Raw genomic sequence first — 19,456 nt, 5'->3', positions numbered from 1 at the left:
AAAATTGAAAGGGCATTTTCTGAATCTGGAAGTGACCAAGGTTCATTTGCTGAAGACCATAAACCTTCCACTGTGGAAAACCTATGTAACAATGACTTGCTTCTCCAACAGACTGAAACTGTGGCTGTCCCTCAGAAGCCTGATAGTACATATGAAGATGCATCAGATTCAAAATGTTCATGTCCTGAATTGCCAGCCAAACTTGTTTCTGAAATAAAACTTCAAAATCTCAAAATAGATTCCAGCTCAACTGATATGAACATGACATTTAGCACGAGCAGTAATCTAAACTGCATTAATATTTTAGATCAGCAAGACACGTGTGAAACTGCAGTCCTAAAAGAGAAAAGCACGTGTTTTCCTTCTCTGGGTGATCACAGTCGTCTAAACGAAACCCAACCGCTATTTAAATCTAGTGCAGTATTTTCATTTACAGGACAGTCATCTCCTGATAAGATGCCATTGAATTATGAAGTGTTGAAAGAACAAGTTGAAAATGGTATTTCTGCAGAAAGCTTAACTGTGCCACATTCTACAGACGCATTAGTTGATAGTAATCATCCCTCTGAATTGCACCAGTCTTTGCGCTTGCCTAACGAATTAGAACCTACTTTGACTAAAAGTGGTAGCAATTTACTGTCTACAGATGGAACTCCAGCTTTGGAATTCCCTTCAAAGAGGCTTACTTTGGATGCCCCTTTGAGGAAAGTTTCAGAACAAGTTCTGAAGACCTCTGAATGTGGTCATCGCAAAGTGATTGAACATATTCAGTGGTTCAATAGTCTTTCATTAAATGACCAGACTCCAAAATGCAAAACTGTTCAACCACCTTTATCATTCAAACGTACTCCTGTTCGACACTCTATTAGGAGGATGAATTCATTATTGTATGGAAATGACAAATCAATAGTGACTAGGACCCGATCATGTAAAACTACAGTTGGCTCTCCATTAGTTAAATCAGTAAGTCATGAAAGTGTTCTGCCGTTTAATTCAAATTCATCTTCATTTGTGCAAAATGCAAATGTTAAGCAAAGTAAACAAAGTGATGTGCGTCAAAATAATTTGTCTGTTGAAGGATTTTGCAAAACCAAAGCAGCAAGACAAACACAATATTCTGTAGTTTTTAAACAAAATCGCTCAGCTAATCAGCAGAAGAATTCTTTTGATCGGAGTATTAACCAGTCAGTTTTTGGAGATTTGACTAATGGAAACATGTCAAGAATGCATCAAGTTGAAGGTGTACTGCCAAAGCGTAGTGTAGTTATTGAGAATATGTCTTGTGTAACTCCAGAGAAATCTATCTGTAATTCCATGTTGCATAAAGTTTCAGAAAAGGAAAGACATCGTTACAGAGGTTCACCAAAGTGTCCAATATCATCAGGAAAACTCACAACCAAACCTATCGACCTATAAATATGTTATAATTAATCTGTTATCATTCCACATTGCTGCTGTTTTGATGCATCCAATTGCACAAGTTGAGCTCTTTAAAGCTGGCTTCAACTTTGATATTCAGGTTATAATTACTTGAAATGCTGGAATTTGATTTTTAAAAATTAAGTAACTATTCTCAAACGCATAAGAACAATTTTTGTACCTATGCATTTTTATTAATATGTATTTGTGTGCTTTGCTGTAGTGTAGATCAACTGTGTAGAAAGCTGTGTCCTGCTCTTTGCTTTGAGTGGTATTAGGTAATTTTTGTTTCAACTCACTGCTGAGTAAGTCCATTGTGTTCATTATCATTAAACTGAGTGAAGAATTGAAGATGGAAGAATTAAACTTCTCTTTGGCATTTAAATGTAAAGATTTTAAAGTAATCAATGTAAAATTTCACCTGCTTCCCATGGGTGTCCGTGTTTAGAGCAGGTTGACGATGCAGGCTAATTTTATTGTGTTGATTCTATTTAACAAGATTTCTCACTGTACATTGGAAATCACATCCTCTATCAGAAATTCCCATTAAACACCTTTAGTTGTTTTACGGTTTTATACAGTATGTTGTACTGTAGTTTTATATTTTAAAATTAATAGGAATGTTTTAGCTGTACTCTCTCTACTTTTATTATGAAATATAGATGTAAATAGTCTATCTCAGCTTTTTACAGCAATCCTGTTGAATTTGACTTAATATTGCAGCTTTTCCAATGAAATTATTGTCAGTTGATCTGAGCATAAACATAAACTGTAAGAAATTGTTCACAATACTCATGTCTATGTTTACAGCATTTAACTCAAGTGAGCAGAATTGAAATAAAAAAATTCTTCTATTTGTAGTGCACTTGTTTAAAAACATTGCTCTTGACTTAAGCACAGGTTTGCAGTACAATCAAGTGGAATGATGGAAGAAACAGATCAAAAGCTCACTGAAGACTTCGAGTAAGAATAAATCGAAAAGGGTGTAACTGTCAGAAGAATGGAAATCGGGTTGGAACCTCCCAAATGAATCAATAATTGAGATTTATCAATTTGTAACAATTTGTATGCGGTTTAACAAAACGCAGTAATTTACAGACTCTGGTTTTATTTCTCATTTGAATCATGGACTTGCCTGATGTTCTCCTCTACTATGTTGTGAGTTTTGTCTTGCTCCTTTTTGTAGTGATTCCAGTGCCTGAGTTGTCTTAATGTGATATTATTTCTATTTGATGTAATTAAATTAGTCCTGGCACCTTACAGAGATTATGATTTGTATATACTATCAATTTGGGTCATTCCAAACCAGTTTGATCTGACCTCGAAGTTGCACCTCTCTTTAAACCATCATGAGCAATTTCAGGCAGATACAGTTTTCATTTTTTAAAAAAAATGCTCATTCAGAACTTGGAATGGTGTCGGGTTGATAATACAAGTGTGAACCACGCTTAATGTAGAATTTTTCAGAGGGGAAGTGGGGTAGAAAAAAGATCATGTAAAATGGAATGTTGTCCTTGGGTGTATAAATAGTATAACGTAGGCTTTAGACACCAACAAGGTCATTTACACTTGGAACTGTAGGACTTGGTTTGGGTATTACATGGATGTTTGCTTCTGTATTTACTCCAAAAAATGCTGCCCAAGTCATAGTGACTTAGAATCTAGACACCAACTGGGCTAAAAAGTGATAAACAAGGTGTTAGCTGGTTGCACTAAAAGTAAAGTCATAGTGCCAATGCACGTTATCATATTCAGAAGGATCGTGTCAAAGGTCTGAGTAATTGCAAATGCTCCACCTTGTTCAAAAAGGAGTACAAGGATGAACCTGAAAACTATAAGTTAATCAGCTTAACCTCGGTAGTGGAAAGCCTTTTAGAAATGATGCGGCAAATACATTTGAGCCTTCATGTGTGCATGAAGTCTCCAAATATGGCTCACTCTCATCTTTTAATATTAATAGTCTTAACAAAAGATCTGATCCTTAGCCATTACCATGGTTTTCAGCTGTAATTTTCTTTTCAGTTTGGTTACATACCTTATTGTGAAAACAGATTCAGATCTCAAGATGTGCGGAAAATATTTACTCCTGATATAGGAAATTTCAGTCCTGGAGTTTTTTTTAAAAACAACATGTAAATATACCATGCTGTAGCATCTTGTTAAATGTCATGCAAATGTATTTTCAACAGAAAACAAGCCTGTACCAAGATAGATCAAAAAGACCAAAGTGTAAAAGAAAAGCCTGCAAAAATATGGAATCTTTCAGGACATCTCTCATTTTACAGCAAATAAAGTACTTCTCTAGTCGTTACTATAGCATTGTAGGAGGCAGTGCTACCATTTTGCACACTATTTCCCACATTTTGTTTTGTGAGGTTGATGCGTGGGATGCATGTTGAGCAATACACCAGAAAAATACTCCTGAAGGACTTGGAATCAATAGAAAAGTTATTGGCTGAAACGTGTGTAGCTTCTTCTGCCATGGAATATTCACATCTATAAATGGTAAAGCTGAGCTAAATTTGTTCACTATGCATTGAGACATTGAATGCAACATTAGCGATGGGAAATGGCTTGTATTTCTTAACTACTGAAAGGTGAAAATGATTTTGAGAACTAACTTCTCATGCAAAGTGCAACAGATCGAGATAAAGTGTTTCAAATAGACCTAGGATGTCTGAAAAGCTGTATCCATTTTTCAATGTTCCTAAGACTTGATAAGCACAACTAATTATTAATAAACAGCAAAGCACTTCTGGCTAATTATCCTCTTAATTTGAACCATTCTGTGAAAGACCATTGGTGAACATTAGCACATACAGATTTTAATAATAAAAGGGCTGACTTTTGAATTTGGTTACTGCCGTTAAAGGAGAGAAATGAGCTGGTGAATCACAGAAGTCTGCAATCATGATAAACCTGTTCTGGGCAATTTGTAGGTATAAACTCTTTGTAACCTCATTGTGTTTTAATGCTTGACCAACTTTGCAGATGTTCTTGCATGCAGACAAATAGTAAACCTTTTTTGGTGGTTAATCGAAGTATTTAAACATGACATTATTTCAGTAATTCTTAGATCAGACCTGATAGGACTAGAAAGAACCTTGCATTCTCCTAATCTTCTAAATAATGTCACTGAATCTTTTTGTACAAACATTACTGAGCAGCAAGGGTCTTGATATAGTATCTCATCTGAAAGACAGTACCTTCAACAGTACAGCATTTCTGCAGTATTACACTGGAGTATCAACCTCGATTTATCGTGCCCAAGTGTCCTGAATAGAATTTGAATCCAGCTTCAGACATTGGTGAAATTGCTACTGGCTACATTACAGTTAACACTGGAATGAATGAGTTCATAACATGTCAATTACCAAACATTTGCTCATAATCATTTCCTCCTAATTAAATACTGAATTGAAGAGCAAAAGATGTCCAGGCTGTGAATGAGCACCTAATTCAAGAACAATACTAGTAATTTCAATGTTAATTTCCCATTCATCAGCAATCCCGTACTCCTTGCTTTCAGTCTGTCACTATCACATTACTGTTCTTTTACAGAAAAAATAGATTCAATTTGTGGCTTTTTAAATATAATCACTTGCCTTGTATGGTGCACAAGTGAAAACTCCTCATACTAGCTTATCAGTTTTACGATTAGTCCACAGTTCCCAAATCACTACATGGGAATTCATTGCTGTAAGATCACTTTTTATTCCTATTTTTGGATATTGTTATACAGTACGATGCTTCCACTAAAAACAAACCTGTCAGGTCTGACAACATTTACAGGAGGTCAAAGCAATAACCTTCAGTGATTTTGTGGTGTTAAAAGGAAAATGTATATAGAAGAAAGCAGTAAATACAAAGCAGCAGAAATTGAAATTGGGCTCTGTAGTGCCCTCTGCTAGAGACCTGCAAGGCTACTTCAAGATCTAAAATGGACTCAATATGGCACCTTTATAGAGTCATAGAGATGTACAGTATGGAAACAAACCCTTCAGTCTAACCCATCCAGGCTGACTAGATATCCCAACCCAATTTAGTCCCACCTGCCAGCACCTGTCCCATATCCCTCCAAACCCTTCCTATTCATGTACCCATCCAAATGCCTCTTAAATGTTGCAATTGTACCAGCCTCCACCACTTTCTCTGGCAGCTCATTCCATACACATACCAGCCTCTGTGTGAAAAAGTAGGTCTCTTTTATATCTTTCCCCTCTCACCCTAAACCTATGCCCTCTAGTTCTGGACTCTCTGACCGCAGGGAAAAGACTTTGCCTACTTACCCTATCCATGCCCCTCATAATTTTTTAAACCTCTCTACGGTCACCCCTCAGCCTCCGATGCTCCAGGGAAAACAGCCGCAGCTCGTTCAGCCTCTTCCTATAGCTCAAACCCTCCAACCCTGGCAACATCCTTGTAAATCGTTTCTGAACCCTTTCAGGTTTCACAACATCTTTCCGATAGGAAGGAGACCAGAATTGCACGCAATATTCCAACAGCGGCCTAAACAATGTCTTGTACAGCCGCAACATGACCTCCCAACTCCTGTACTCAATACTCTGACTAATAAAGGAAAGCATACCAAATGTCGTCTTCACTATCCCATCTACCTGCGACTCCACTTTCAAGGAGCTATGAGCCTGCACTCCAAGGTCTCTTTGTTCGGCAGCACATTTCTTTGGCTGCTGTGTTTCCTATGCCCTGGAAAACTGCTTTTAGACATTAAATATAATTTTCTAGTATGAAAAATGGGTCATTATTAAAATACTCCAAGTGCAATCCACATTTCCAGAATTGCTTTCTTCAAAGTTCCCAGGTCTGGTGCCAGTTAAAATGCTAGTGGCTGTTTGAAACTTGATTACATGTATTTACTGACCTTTTCTAACCTCCACTCCTGCCTGCCAAGACTGTATTTGTACTTGTTTGTGTGTGTGTGCAGGTTGCTAAATTAAAATTCTCTCCATGCTTTTACCAATTATTCAATGAGCTCTCAAGTTGACTTCCATTCCATTTTACAAATGTTATTTCATTCACATGATCAAGGATAGTTTTACATGTTATTTTGTTTACATACAGTCATGTAAAATGAGATAAGGAATTCTTTATAGTTGATATCAAATTGGAACGAGTGGTTTCCAGTTTATGATTTTTCTTGTGTCATCAAATGATTTGCCCCAGAGACTAACTAGAAACCATTAAATAATCATCAAAGAGCTCCCCAGTATGTTTCTGTGCCTCCAGTAGTCAAGAAAACAATACATGACTACTCCCAAGATTTCACCTTTCCATTATTGACAATTTTTGTGTAATAGGTATTGTGAATTAAAGTAGTCATTTTGGAAACCAATTTAAGTCTATCCAAGAGTAACGTTTTTCTGCATTTGTTTCTATATTTGTTTCTTTTTTTCGTCTCTTGTAAAAAGCTGACACATTTTACCAGAATCACCTCAGATCCAAGTAAGTGTTAATATGATCAAAATATGACACTACATTGAACAGGCAGAATTACAACATGGCTAATGCTGCACAGGGTGAGATTTCACCTTTTTCAAAATTAATCCAGTTACAGGTCCATGCCTCCCTGTATATAGATGACATTGCTGTCAGTGCGCAGGCTCGTGAGCATCAGTGACCAGTTCAAACTGGCCTCAGGAGCTGGGGTGTGAGCAAGGCTATGTTCTTTGGGAACTGGGCCAACCGATCCTTTATCCCCTTCCATGTCAGGACAGATGACCTGAAAGTGCTAGGAATATGATTCAGAGGGGTTGGGGTATGTGCAAAAAATTGGGATGACTGTATTGCCAAGGTGAGGCAGCAAGTGGGCTTTTTTTGGAGCACCACTTCTCCATTATGGGTAAAAACCTGGTCATCAGGTGTGAGGTACTCTCTGTCTGGCCTATCCCCAGAACCGAACCGTTGCAGTCACCTGAACCATCTTCCATTTCATCTTGAGGACTAAGATTGACCAGGTCTTCAGGAACACCATGTACAAACCTCTGAAAAAGGAGGGGGAAGAACATACCCAATGACAGCTTCATCCCAATGGCCACCTTTGTGGGTGCCTGCAACAAGCTGTGCATAGACCCTCAGTAAGCAAACACTGTCACTATGGTATTGTGAAAAATGGCTTTATGGAATGTTCCAAGTAGTTGGACTGTTCTGTATCACCTGTTCTTCATGAAGAAAATTGCAAAGAAAAGCACCTTTGACCACAAGTCTGTCAGGAAGCAGTCAGCACGCAGTATCCTCAGGACCCTGTTGAAAAATGAGAGGATGGATCATGTTGAAAGGTTCCCTGAGCGGACTGTCAAAGTCATTGGCAGAATGCCTCCTCACCAGGATTTTCCAGCAAGCACCAAGACATCGTCTGGCTGGTGTTGAGAAGGGCACCACCTGTGAGATTCTTCATCCATGCCTGGTCTCTGTACCACTGAGTGACTACAGCGGGGTAGAGATTCTTACATATCTCCTATTGGAATGTGGCTTTGCAAAGGAAATCTGGAGAAAGATGCAATGTGTTTTGTTGAGGTTTGTCCTGAGCAGCTCCGTGATGCAGGACTGCTCTACGGTCATTCCCTGGGACACACCAAGACAAATATTGACTGCGTCTGGAGAACAAATATTGATGGACGCTCTTTGTTTGGCCTGAAATGTGTTGGTCTTCCAGAGACAGGAGCTGACTTTGACTAAGTGTTGCCAACTGGAACATTCAAAGGCCCAGAGCTACATGTGCTGAAGGACACATTAAAGCTTGGGGCAGTTGGTGCCCAAATGCAGTGGGGAAAGAGCACCATCTAAACTATTTCTTCCAATTTTAATTGGGGACCATTCAATTATTGGACCACCCTGCACCCCTCCCCCCCCCACCAATCCCAATACCTCAAATGCATGTAACTATGGTCTTGTATAAGTAAGAAATCACTATAAATTGCTGGAAAAGCTCAGCAAGTCTGGCAGCATCTGAGGAGAGAAATCAGAGTTAACGTTTCAGGTCAAGTGACCTTTCCTCAGAACTCCATTCTTTGTTGATTTATTTCTCCAGTTGGTGCTGTACAGAACTGAACTTCTTTAGTGACTATGTATATAAAGATATTTTTATAAGTAAAGCATATTTTTTAAATTAAAAATACTTACGCACAGTTAAAATCTGACCCTTGGTATACATGGTGCAAGCAGACCCAAGGTATTCAATGTTGAGAAAAAATTCTTTTACCAATTAACTTAAATCTGTGCCCTTATTCCCTGCCCTTTCATGAGTGAAAATATTTTTTCCCAATTTACTCTGTGCGAACGATTCATCATTTTGAGCACTTGTTCTGCTCAGCTTCCTCTTCTCAAGGGAAACGGTCCCAAATTTCCAATCTATTCTAATAATTAAAATTCCTTAGAACTACTCTTGTAAACCTTTGCTGTACTCTCGGCAATGGCTTCAAAACCTTCTGGTTATGGAAATCATGCTGAGAATTGGAAGACTGTCAATGTAAAGTCTCTGTTCAAGGAAGGAGAAAGAAATAAACCAGATTACTATAACTTCTAAATATCATAAGTCAAGATAAAATTAATACCCACATGGATCATTTAAAGTCAGCTAGTACAGATTTGTGGCAAGCGTAACAAAACAAAATGAGCTGGATGCTGGAGATCCGAAACAAAAACAGAAATTGCTGGCGAAGCTCTCCAGATCTGGCAGCATCTGTGGGTGGAAAGCAAAGTTAATGTTTCAAGCTTGGAGAGTTCTAATACAGAGTCATCAGAATGGAAATGTTAGCTCTGATTTCTTCCCACACAGGCTGCCAGAACTACTGAGTTTCACCAGCAATTTCTGATTTTGTTTGTAAGAAGCGTGTTGTTTGCCATAAATTTAGTGTAGTCCTTCTGTAATAAAAATGCTGTGTGGAGTAAAGGGCTGACAACAGCTTTATATTAAGAATAGCTACTGTGAATATGCATTAGAAGCTTTGTTATAATGACATCAGATCACATGGAACTGGAACCTGAGTCTGCTGGCTTCTAGAGATGTTCACTCTTATCATCCCTTGTTTATAATTGCCGAATTTCCAGATTTAATGTAAGATTATAAACTTTAATATAGGTTAAATGTTTATTAATTTTCCACACAAGCAGCATCAAGAAATGGAATGCTTTGTTAAAGCATTGCTGGAATGAGAATCAATAAAGGAGATGTGGATAAAGTGGTGAAATTAAAAACAAGAACAAAAACAGTCTTTTCCAGAGAACCAGTGCAGAGACATGGACTGAATTGTATCCTTTGTCTCTGCCATGTTTCTTTGATTTGACTAACACAGAAACATAGTAAATAGGAACAGGTGTAGGCCATTCAGCCCATCAAACCTACTCTGCCATTCAATATAATCACGGCTGATCATCCAACTCAGTAAACTGTTCTCATCCTCTCCCCATTTCCCTTGATCCCTTTATCCATAAGAATTATAGGAGAAAGTGAAGACTGCAGATGCTGGAGATCAGAGCTTAAAAATGTGTTGCTGGAAAAGCGCAGCAGGTCAGGCAGCATCAAAGGAACAGGAGAAACATCGATTCTCCTGTTCCTTTGATGCTGCCTGACCTGCTGCGCTTTTCCAGCAACACATTTTTAAGCTCCATAAGAATTATACCCATCTCCCTCTTGAAAACAGTGAATGTTTTACCCTCACATTTTGCTAAGTACCACTTCCTTTGTGATTGTAATTTCATTAAGTTTCCCCTCCTTTTAAACTCCCGATTTTCAGCTATTACTGGAATGGTTTTGTGCCTGTTATAATGAAAAGTGAAGCAAAGTATTTGCTCATTTGCTATTTTCTTATAATCTACATTGACTCTCCATTCTCATTCTGTGGAGGACTAACATTCACTTGAATTACTCCAGTCCTTTTGAATGCCTGTAGAAATTCTCATTATCCATTTTTATATTACTAGCTGGCTTCTCTAATTTCATCCTCCTGTTTAAACTTGTATCCATTCTCTGCTGTTCTGACCAACCATCTACCATTGCATTCATCTACCACTGCATATTTACATGCTTTTTCCTTCAGTTTGATGACTTCCCTAATTTCTTCATTTAACCAAAAATGGCAACCCATTCTTTTGGAGTTTTTCTTCATAGAAAGAATATACCTATTCTGAGTATTCTGAAATATCCCCTTAAATTCACCAAGGCTTCTTAGACAGCACCTTACAAACCCACAAACACAGCCATCTAGAGATTTTTGTCAATAGAAAATATATAGCAAAGGTCAGAAGAGACAGATGGAAAGAAGTCACCAGAATAAAGCCTTGATTACGATGTTATTTCCTTTAATGTCCCTTCAATGAGATGAGCAGGTGATAGTCGCAGTTGCTGCCCTCCAGTGAATTTTAATTTTTTTGCAAGGGCTGACATAGATCTCTTTAATACATTTTATTTTCAATCATTCAATCATTTTCTTTCCCTCTTAGACGAGCATTGTTACTTTTCCTTCAAGTGAGTGACTAGCATGATGAATATAGTGCTGAGCATGCGACACCTCTATGATAGAAATTAATCTGATGACTCAAAAGCAATGAAAAGTATCTATCAGAGAGATTGATTAGCCATTGCAATTATATTAAGATCCACCAGGAGGCAGCAAAAGCATCCTAAATCCACTGGATTGAACTCTAGCAAACTATTAAGACTAGAGTTCATTTAAATATTTATTCAATGTAGACAAAATCCATAATGTAAATGCTATTCCTCACAATATTAATATTTTAATACAAGATATAATGCATTTTGTTTGTACTGATTCAAATCACAGTCTTTCACTTAACTGTGTATTATTTGGCTGTATTGTTTTGCTTAAATTGTATATATATCAAATTACAAGTTTGCAATTGACTAAATGGCAGGTGAAATCAGTACCATTGTTTATTTAAAAACTTGTTGAAATTTGTTTTTTGTTCCCCTTGAAATGTGAACTTAAATCAATTTAAAATCAAATCTTGATTGTTTTAGCCATCTGAACTAAGACCAGTCTTCTTAGAAAAAACATCAACCCAGATAAGAAGACGCACAGCCAGCAGAATTTAATACCCACTTATGAGGTGATTTTTGAGGGCAGCAAGGGCATTTAGTTGAGCAGGAGTGCTGAAGGTGGTGGGCAATGGGGGCACTGTATTCCTGGGAGAAAATGAGGACTGCAGATGCTGGAGATCAGAGTCAAAGTGTGTGGTGCTGGAAAAGCACAGCCAGTCAGGCAACATCTGAGAAACAAGAGAGTCGACATTTCGAGTGTACGCTCTTCCGAAGAGCTTATGCTCAAACCGTCGACTCTCCTTCTCCTTGGATGCTGTGCTTTACTAGTGCCACACTTTTAGGCACTGTATTCCTGCCTCTTTCCTGATTAGGATTAGGCTGGGAAGGTTCACAAACAACCTGCATGCCCCCGCAGTGCCAATTCAGTGGGCAATTAATGCCATGCATGATAAAAAAAACTTGTCAAGTTTCTTTGTGGCTCCCAGGGATGCAGAAAGGAGGGCATCACCCTTGGGACACTGAGAACCACTGCCTTATCTTCTCTTCAGTTCCTAGCTATACCACTAGCAAGTGGTCAATGCCCGCCCCCTCACTCATTTGTAGTCAAGTCCATCACAGACACTCATCCTCTAATGGGTGCAATACCATCAACTACTAGCACTCCATGGTGGTGCTGCCTGTGCAATGATCAGCCTGTGATCAACCTGCAGCTCTCAAGGGTATAGGATTTGCTGCCCAGGGTACTGAACAGGACTGGCCCACCATTGGCTCCTTGTGGGCCTCAAAGGCATTTAATATGATCAGCTTTCCTTACAAGAAGCAGCGCAGAACTCTCGGTGGCTCTCCAGGCTCTGTCACTTGGATTAAATTCTGCCAATCATTTATTTTCAGCTATAATAGATTTCCAAGAAATATACTATCTAGAGATGCATATTTGAGACCAGTGCTTTTCAAATAACATCATTGGCTTCATGGTTTGATCCAATACTAAGTTGGCTTTTATGTGGAGAAATGGGAACATTTACAAAGTTTCAGGAACTGTGTGGTACAATGCAAGCAACTAACTACTCCAGCAATACTAATAAATACCAACTTTTACATTCTTTAGCTGTTGCTATTGGATTATTATAATCAGAAACATATTCCATGGAACCTATTTTGAACAAGTATTACCACATAAATTGTGCCATAAAAGCAGCTCACATTTTGTATATCATTGTGCAGTATAATTAACTATAACAATTATGATTTTCTAATGTTAATATGAGAATGTATAATAGCACATTAATTAATAGTACCTGCACAGAGTTTTATATTAACAACCAAATTCTCGCAACAAACAATTGATTAATGAGATCTTAAAACCAAGTAAAGACCAATTTACAAATATAAATTGATAAATCCATTGATGTTAAATTGGGATCAGATTTTTAAAACATTCAGATTATGCAATGTATTCACAATGTTCATTTCCACTGAGATTGCCAATTTTTTTAACAAGGATTTCTTACCGAGTTTCTTGTAATTTAAGAGAAAACCTGGAATTCCTGTACTCTAGTTACTCCCAAAATTATTCATGTTAGCAAAAAGCAAGCTATTTGTAAAGCATTGATTATCAATGTTATTGCTAATTTAATGAAAAAGATTGCACATTCAAATAATAGAACATTTATTTTCCGCATAAAATTTCTCACATAACTCAGTGTAAGTTATTATAAAAAAAAACCTGTAATAATTATAATGAAGTGGAATACTACAATGTAATCAGAAGTTTAAGTAGTAAAGTTTCAGATGAGGCATTCTTACAGAAACAATGGCATGGCATAAACAAACTGAGTCTCTTCCATTAAGATTGGAGACGTAATATTTAGCTGTAAAATAGTGTAATAATAAGATCATTATAGAGTTAAATGTATATCTGGGGAAGGAATTGTTATGCATTTGGCCCATTTTTAGACATGAAACAGACACAATCCATCTATCCATGTCCAATTGAGTGGATTCCCATGTTTAAATTTATAGAGATTATTCCACATTCTTCCCAATCTTTGAGTAAAGAAGTTTTGCCTGAATTCTATTTTAAGTTAATTGGATTTATTAACATTTTTGTGTTTATGACTCATTTAAGCAACAGTCCTATGTTGTGCTTCAAGTTCAAAATTTTTAAAATTGAGGCAGAGTGCTAGCAGAAAAAGGAAACAGATCTTACACTCTGGATTCCACTAATTGGACACAATGGCCTGTCCCATGTTCTCAATGATGTGTATGTTGAGAATCGACTTATTCATTTACATGAAAACCAATAGTGGAAACATAGAAGTCAGAGCAGACATTGAGGGATTGAGGGATGGCTAATGAAAATCATTTCTCTGCATCCAGCCAAGCAAGCCCTCTCATCGTTTAAAACATTTCTAACTGTCTACCTCTCAGCCTTCACTTAGAGTCGTAGAATCATACAGCATGGAAACAGACCCTTTGGTCCATGCCATCCATGCAGACCAGACAACCCAATCTGATCTAGTCCCATTTGCCAGCATTTTGCCTAATTGCACTAAACTCTTCCTATTCATGTACCCATCCAGATACCTTTTAAATGTTATAATTGTACCTGTCTCCACCATTTCCTCTGGCAGCTTGTTTCATATAGACATTATACTCTGCATTAAACATTTACCCCTAAGGGCCTTTTAAAATTCTTTCCCTCTCATCTTAAACCTATGCCCTCTAGTTTTGGACTTTCCCACCCATGAAAAATACGTTGGCTATTGACCATATCCATGCCCCTCATGATTTTATAAACCTCTACAAAGTCACCTCTCAACCTCTGATACTTCAGGGAAAAAAGCCCCAGCCTATTCAGTCTCTCCTTATAGCTCAAGCTCTCAAGTCCTGACAACATCCTTGTAAATCTTTTCTGTACCATCTCAAGCTTAACAACATCCTTTTTAAGGGAAAAGACCTTGAATTGTTTCATGTTCTCCTGTTAGTGCTTAAAATCCATTTGAACTATAGGTTATTTCAAGGAATGTGTGTGTACAGTTCTGAAAATATTATACTGATGGATGCATCAAGTTGGGCTGTAATTTGGATTTAGGTGGTTTTAGCATTTTGTGATCTACACTCTGAATTACTAGTTTCACCTTAACTAGAACAATTGTTTTAATTAATTCCCAAACTGTGGCATTTTGGGATTTCTACATTATTAATGACATTATGTGATCTATGTATTTGAATGCAGAAAGGAAGAATGCATTCTACGCCTTCTCACCTCACTCTGCTTCTCTCAGTGAGAGTTTAGGAACACAGGAACAGAGGTAGGCCATTCAGCCCTCAAAGTTGTTCCATCATTCAATGACTTCATGACTGAGCTGTGCCTAACTCTATCTGTATATGCCTTTGCCCCATATCCCTTAATACCTTTACTTAACAAAAAATTGTCTATGTCAGATTTAAAATTAACAACTGATCCAGCATCCACTGCTATTCGTGGAACAGCATTTCAAACATCTACCCCCACTTTGTGTGTAGAAATGCTTCCTGACTTCTCTCCTGAACAGACCGGCCTTACCTTTCAGACTATGTCCCCCAGTTCTGAAATCCCAACCAGTGGAAACAATTTATTCTTAACCCCTCTTTTCCTGTTAATATCTTGGAGACTTTGATCAAATCACCTCTTAACTTGCTAAATTCCAGAGAAAACGGGCCTAATTTGCACAATCTCTCCTCATAACTTAACCCCTGAAGTCGAGATATCGTTCTTGTAAACCTACACAGACATGGGGAGAACATGCAACCTTCACACAGTCACCCGAGGCTGGAATCAAACCTGGGTCCCTGGTGCTGTGAGGCAGCGGTGCTAACCACTGAGCCATCGTGCTGGTTTAAATTGACTAACTTTTTAAACATGTAATAGAAAGCATAGGGAAGAGTTATGTAGCATATGTAATCCATTTTAAATTTTCAAAGGAATTTAAATAAACAAGTTCATGACTAAAGTCCAATAGGCAGAGTCAGGAGGTCAGTAGCCCCAAATGGTTGATGTATACTATTTAACAGAAAGTACTGAGTAAGAGTTAAGTGTCAGTACTCAGGCTGTTATAAGGGGGAAAGTAATGTTCTACAGATATCAGTACTGGAACTACTGCTCTTCTCAATTTACACAAACAATTTAGATTCAAGAAATACAGTTTTAAAATTTGTGGATGGCATTGGATTTAGTTAACTTTAGCTAAAGTAATCTGTTACAAAATTTAAAAAAGGTATTAATGAATTTGCACAATCAACAGATAAATGCAATTTTTTTCAGGAAGAATAAAGAAGTGACATATAGCATCGGTAATATGTGTGAACAAGGTAAAGGAGACGCTCTGAAGGATGTTAGGTGCTTATGTCATTGATTTGGAACTAATCTACACAACAACTTGCTTTTAAATAGCACAGTTATGCAATAGAACTTTTCAAAGTACTTCACAGAAGTGTTATCAAACTTAAAATGTAAGTACAAGTGTCCAAAAGGTTGGTCGGAGAGCTAAGTTTTAAGAAGTGACTTAAAGTTTAGGATGATAACAAAGAATTAATCCCAGGAGATTTTGCAAACTTCTTTCCTAATTGATTGGTCGATATGTTCATTTTCAGCAGTCTCAAATGTAGATATGAGAACACTCCATTTAGTGTATTCTACAAGTGAATATTTGTTCTAGTGTGGTTTGTAAATGAGGGAACTTGACTGAAAAGCAGCGCTCTTAACTGGAGCTCCATTTTCATTTTAGCATGATTATTATGCATATACCTGTAACCATGCTGAAACTTCCTATTCATCAAACTTGTTTTTCAACACTTCCTGCAATTTCCCTTGTTGCCACATCCAAACTTCCTGCTCTCACTCAACCCATCCCAATCCATTCCACTCACTATTTTGCACTGCCCCCTTGCAACTTCCCATTTCCCTCCAACACTCTCTCTTTTATCTCCCTCCTGATTTATCACCTCACAACTTCCCTCTTGCTCTCACTCCCTCTTGGTCACCACCCTCTGGCTTCTCAATGTCTTTCCCTCTCCTGAACTCTCACTCTCTCCGGAAGGCAGGCAGTGAGGGAATCAAGTGTGGCCAGCTGCAATGGGGTCAGAGGAAGTCAGGAAAGGTGTAAAGATGGAGAGATGTGGATCAAGAGAGATGGCAAGGGAGGGAGAGTGAGGGATAGTGGGTGGGAGGTAAGTACAAAGATGAGAAGACAACCATAGTTTATCACACTTAATAGGGTCAATTTTCTTTAACTGGGGTTGATGAGGCAGTAACAACTTAAAAATGGGGTTGGTGATCTTTCTACCTTTCTATCCCATTAATTCTTAAAAACACTGAGGAAGTGAGAAGTAGCAGAAAAAGTAAGAAATGGTAAAAAGGTTTTGGGGCTAGTTAAATCCAAGGTAGCCAAAAGGTTTTAAATGAAAAAGCTGCAGGTCAGAAACCAGAACCCATCCTCATAATACATCAGGATTGTTAAATGAACATTGGCAAACGTATATTTTATTTCATACAATCATGAATTCTTCCAGCAAGAACATTTTAACTGTGACTCTTTGTTGGTCAGTTGCTAAATGGCTACCAGGCCAATAAGTCCTGGGATAGACTGGCTCTATTTAAAGCTGCCAAGTGAATTGTAAGGCAGCAAAGAGGCATTCCAGCAAAGAAAGTGGGAAACCAGCCGGAGCAGACTGGACAGAAATGGGAGGAAAGGTCAATAATCACACTGGGTGTGTTCCTGGGTGGCAGTGATTTACCCCATAGTCCTTGGAAGTTCACACTTATCCCTCAGTGGCTCATAAATAGAACTCCAGACTTAATTGTTGGATTCCTTTTCTCATTTATCACAGGCTCTAACCAATTTCTACCACAAATTACATGGCTTGGGTTCATATCTAAGTCACAGGATACCGGCTTTGAAATTAAAAGATGTTTACAATTGGAAACAGGTGGGCACTATGTAATGTCTTTTTTAAATGGATTCTGTCATGGCACCAGTGTTATGTAGAACATAAGAATACCAATCCATTTTTGAGGCTGCTTGATCCTCAATATCAGATGCAGACGAAGAAATTGACCTTTATAAAATGTGGGTGAACTTGCATTTTATTATAGTGATCCAATCCACAATTGGTTCACTTGACAATTCCTGAACCCATCTTCAAAGCCTGCCACCATCGACAGAAGTCAGAACTAATGACTTCATGACTGAAATTGGAACCTACACCGATCTTCTACAGTTCCACAAATTGAGATGGGAAGAGAGTGTGTGTGTATGTGTGTATGTGGGCATGGAGTGAAGTGGATAGTTGGGGAAGGTTCTAAAGCTTTAAGTGATACCTGAACAGTAAGTAAAGTTGTATTTCTCTTGTGCAGATGGATAAGCAAGTAAATACATACATTTTTCCCTTATATTTCATAATTACAAAAATACATAAATTACATGTTCCATATCTATGAGCAGCTCTTGCTCGAAGTATGGTTGGAGTATGGCTTTTTATAACTGAGACCAAATCGGAAACATAATTTCTGTTTTCTTCTTAATTGCACTTTTCCTTACCAAATAACTCTGAAACCATTTTCTTCAGTGTATTTACACAGAAAATATTATTTTAGAAAACTAGATTCATTAAAATTTCCCTCCAAAAATGAATAATGATAATCCTAGCAGAATTTGCTACCTTTTTTGTATGACTAAATAGCTTTAACATGCTTTATAAAATCAATACACACTGCTTTGACACCTGGCATTGCTTAAAATGTCATTTGTGATACAGATAACTTGCTCAAACAAATGAGTTGATGTAGGAAAATTCCCTGAGGAAAAACTTCTGCTTTCTGCATGGATGAATACATCTTTACACACAGAAGAAGAAATCTTGAAACTCTTGTGGTAAGAAACCTGTTTCTCAGAGATGTTCCTTCTCAGTACATATTTGATTAATACATCAAGCGACTTGGCTTAGAAACATTGTCTTTGCACATTTGCTGAATGACTTTTCTTTCTGTCATTCATAAACTAAATGTTCGAGTATGTTGACAGCTGTTGCCAGGTATCTTCCTGGCAACCATTAACAGTGGTGATTTGAGAATCTGCATAAACACAGGCAAAAATTAAAACTGTATCAAACACAGAAAATAGCATCAAATAATTAAGTTTTTTCATAATGTTGTGATTATAATGTTTTATCCTATTTGTAAATGCTCAGTTTAGAGTAAAACTTGAGCATCATTTAAATAAGTATTTGAAGGAAAATGTTTAATTTTCCATCCATTTCTCATTTGATGATTACTACCACAAAAACTGTTGTTTTTCACATATTTGTGCAATGTCTTTACTTATAATCTCTCCTATTTGATTTGAATATTTCCATACTCAATTGTGATTCATTGTAATTTTTACAAATATGATGTTTTACTCACTGTCAGGCAAGCTTTCTATGTTGGCTGTGGTGTAATCCAGAAAATGCTGCATACAAAACAGATGCTTGATGCAAATTTTATATGCAGGAACAAGTTATGAGTGTAATGTTTTAATGATCTTTTATTGATCTTCTTGAAACTTCAGTATCTCAAGCAAGGTGCTCTGTCACAGCTGTAGTAGTCATCATCACAGTTCTCATTAGAAAGAGACAAATGGTGGTGAATTTAACCTGAGGGTCACCACACCTCAAGTGAGAGGCAGCATTAAGAAAGCAGGACCTTCACTGTAACCTCAGCTGGTACAGGAGTTGAACTCACCCTATTAGCAGCACTGTACATTGCAAGCCAGCCAGCACAGCTACATGATACTTCATTGTCACAGTAATACTGACATTGTAACTATCAAATACCCTTTGGTAAGCCCTTCATGTCTGAAGTTGCCACTCCAACAATTACAGTGAATTTCTAAAGATTTCTCCCATCCCCATTAATTTTACCATCTAGGTAAAAACTTTTATTTTTGTGACTCCTGTATGAATTGTGTTATTATGTTGTGATCAAGAATATGAGCCAAC

General features: G+C 37.6%; 1 protein-coding gene across 1 annotated transcript in view; it reads left to right on the top strand.

Annotated features, from left to right (window-relative positions):
- The window catches only part of LOC122554008 (rho GTPase-activating protein 11A-like), a 47,158-nt gene extending 42,824 nt beyond the window's left edge, over window positions 1-4,334 (top strand). Inside the window, exon 13 of the mRNA XM_043698494.1 lies at window positions 2-4,334. Within this exon, the coding sequence (XP_043554429.1) occupies window positions 2-1,416 (1,415 nt within the window). The 3' untranslated portion in view covers window positions 1,417-4,334. The remainder of the gene's footprint in view (window position 1) is intronic.
- Window positions 4,335-19,456: the final 15,122 nt, after the last annotated feature.

The sequence above is a fragment of the Chiloscyllium plagiosum genome, chromosome 10 (genome assembly GCF_004010195.1).
Source record: "Chiloscyllium plagiosum isolate BGI_BamShark_2017 chromosome 10, ASM401019v2, whole genome shotgun sequence".
In the NCBI taxonomy this organism is placed as follows: Eukaryota; Metazoa; Chordata; class Chondrichthyes; order Orectolobiformes; family Hemiscylliidae; genus Chiloscyllium; species Chiloscyllium plagiosum.
The sequence above is the reverse complement of the archived record's forward strand: the minus strand, read 5'-3'. Positions and strand labels throughout refer to the sequence as shown.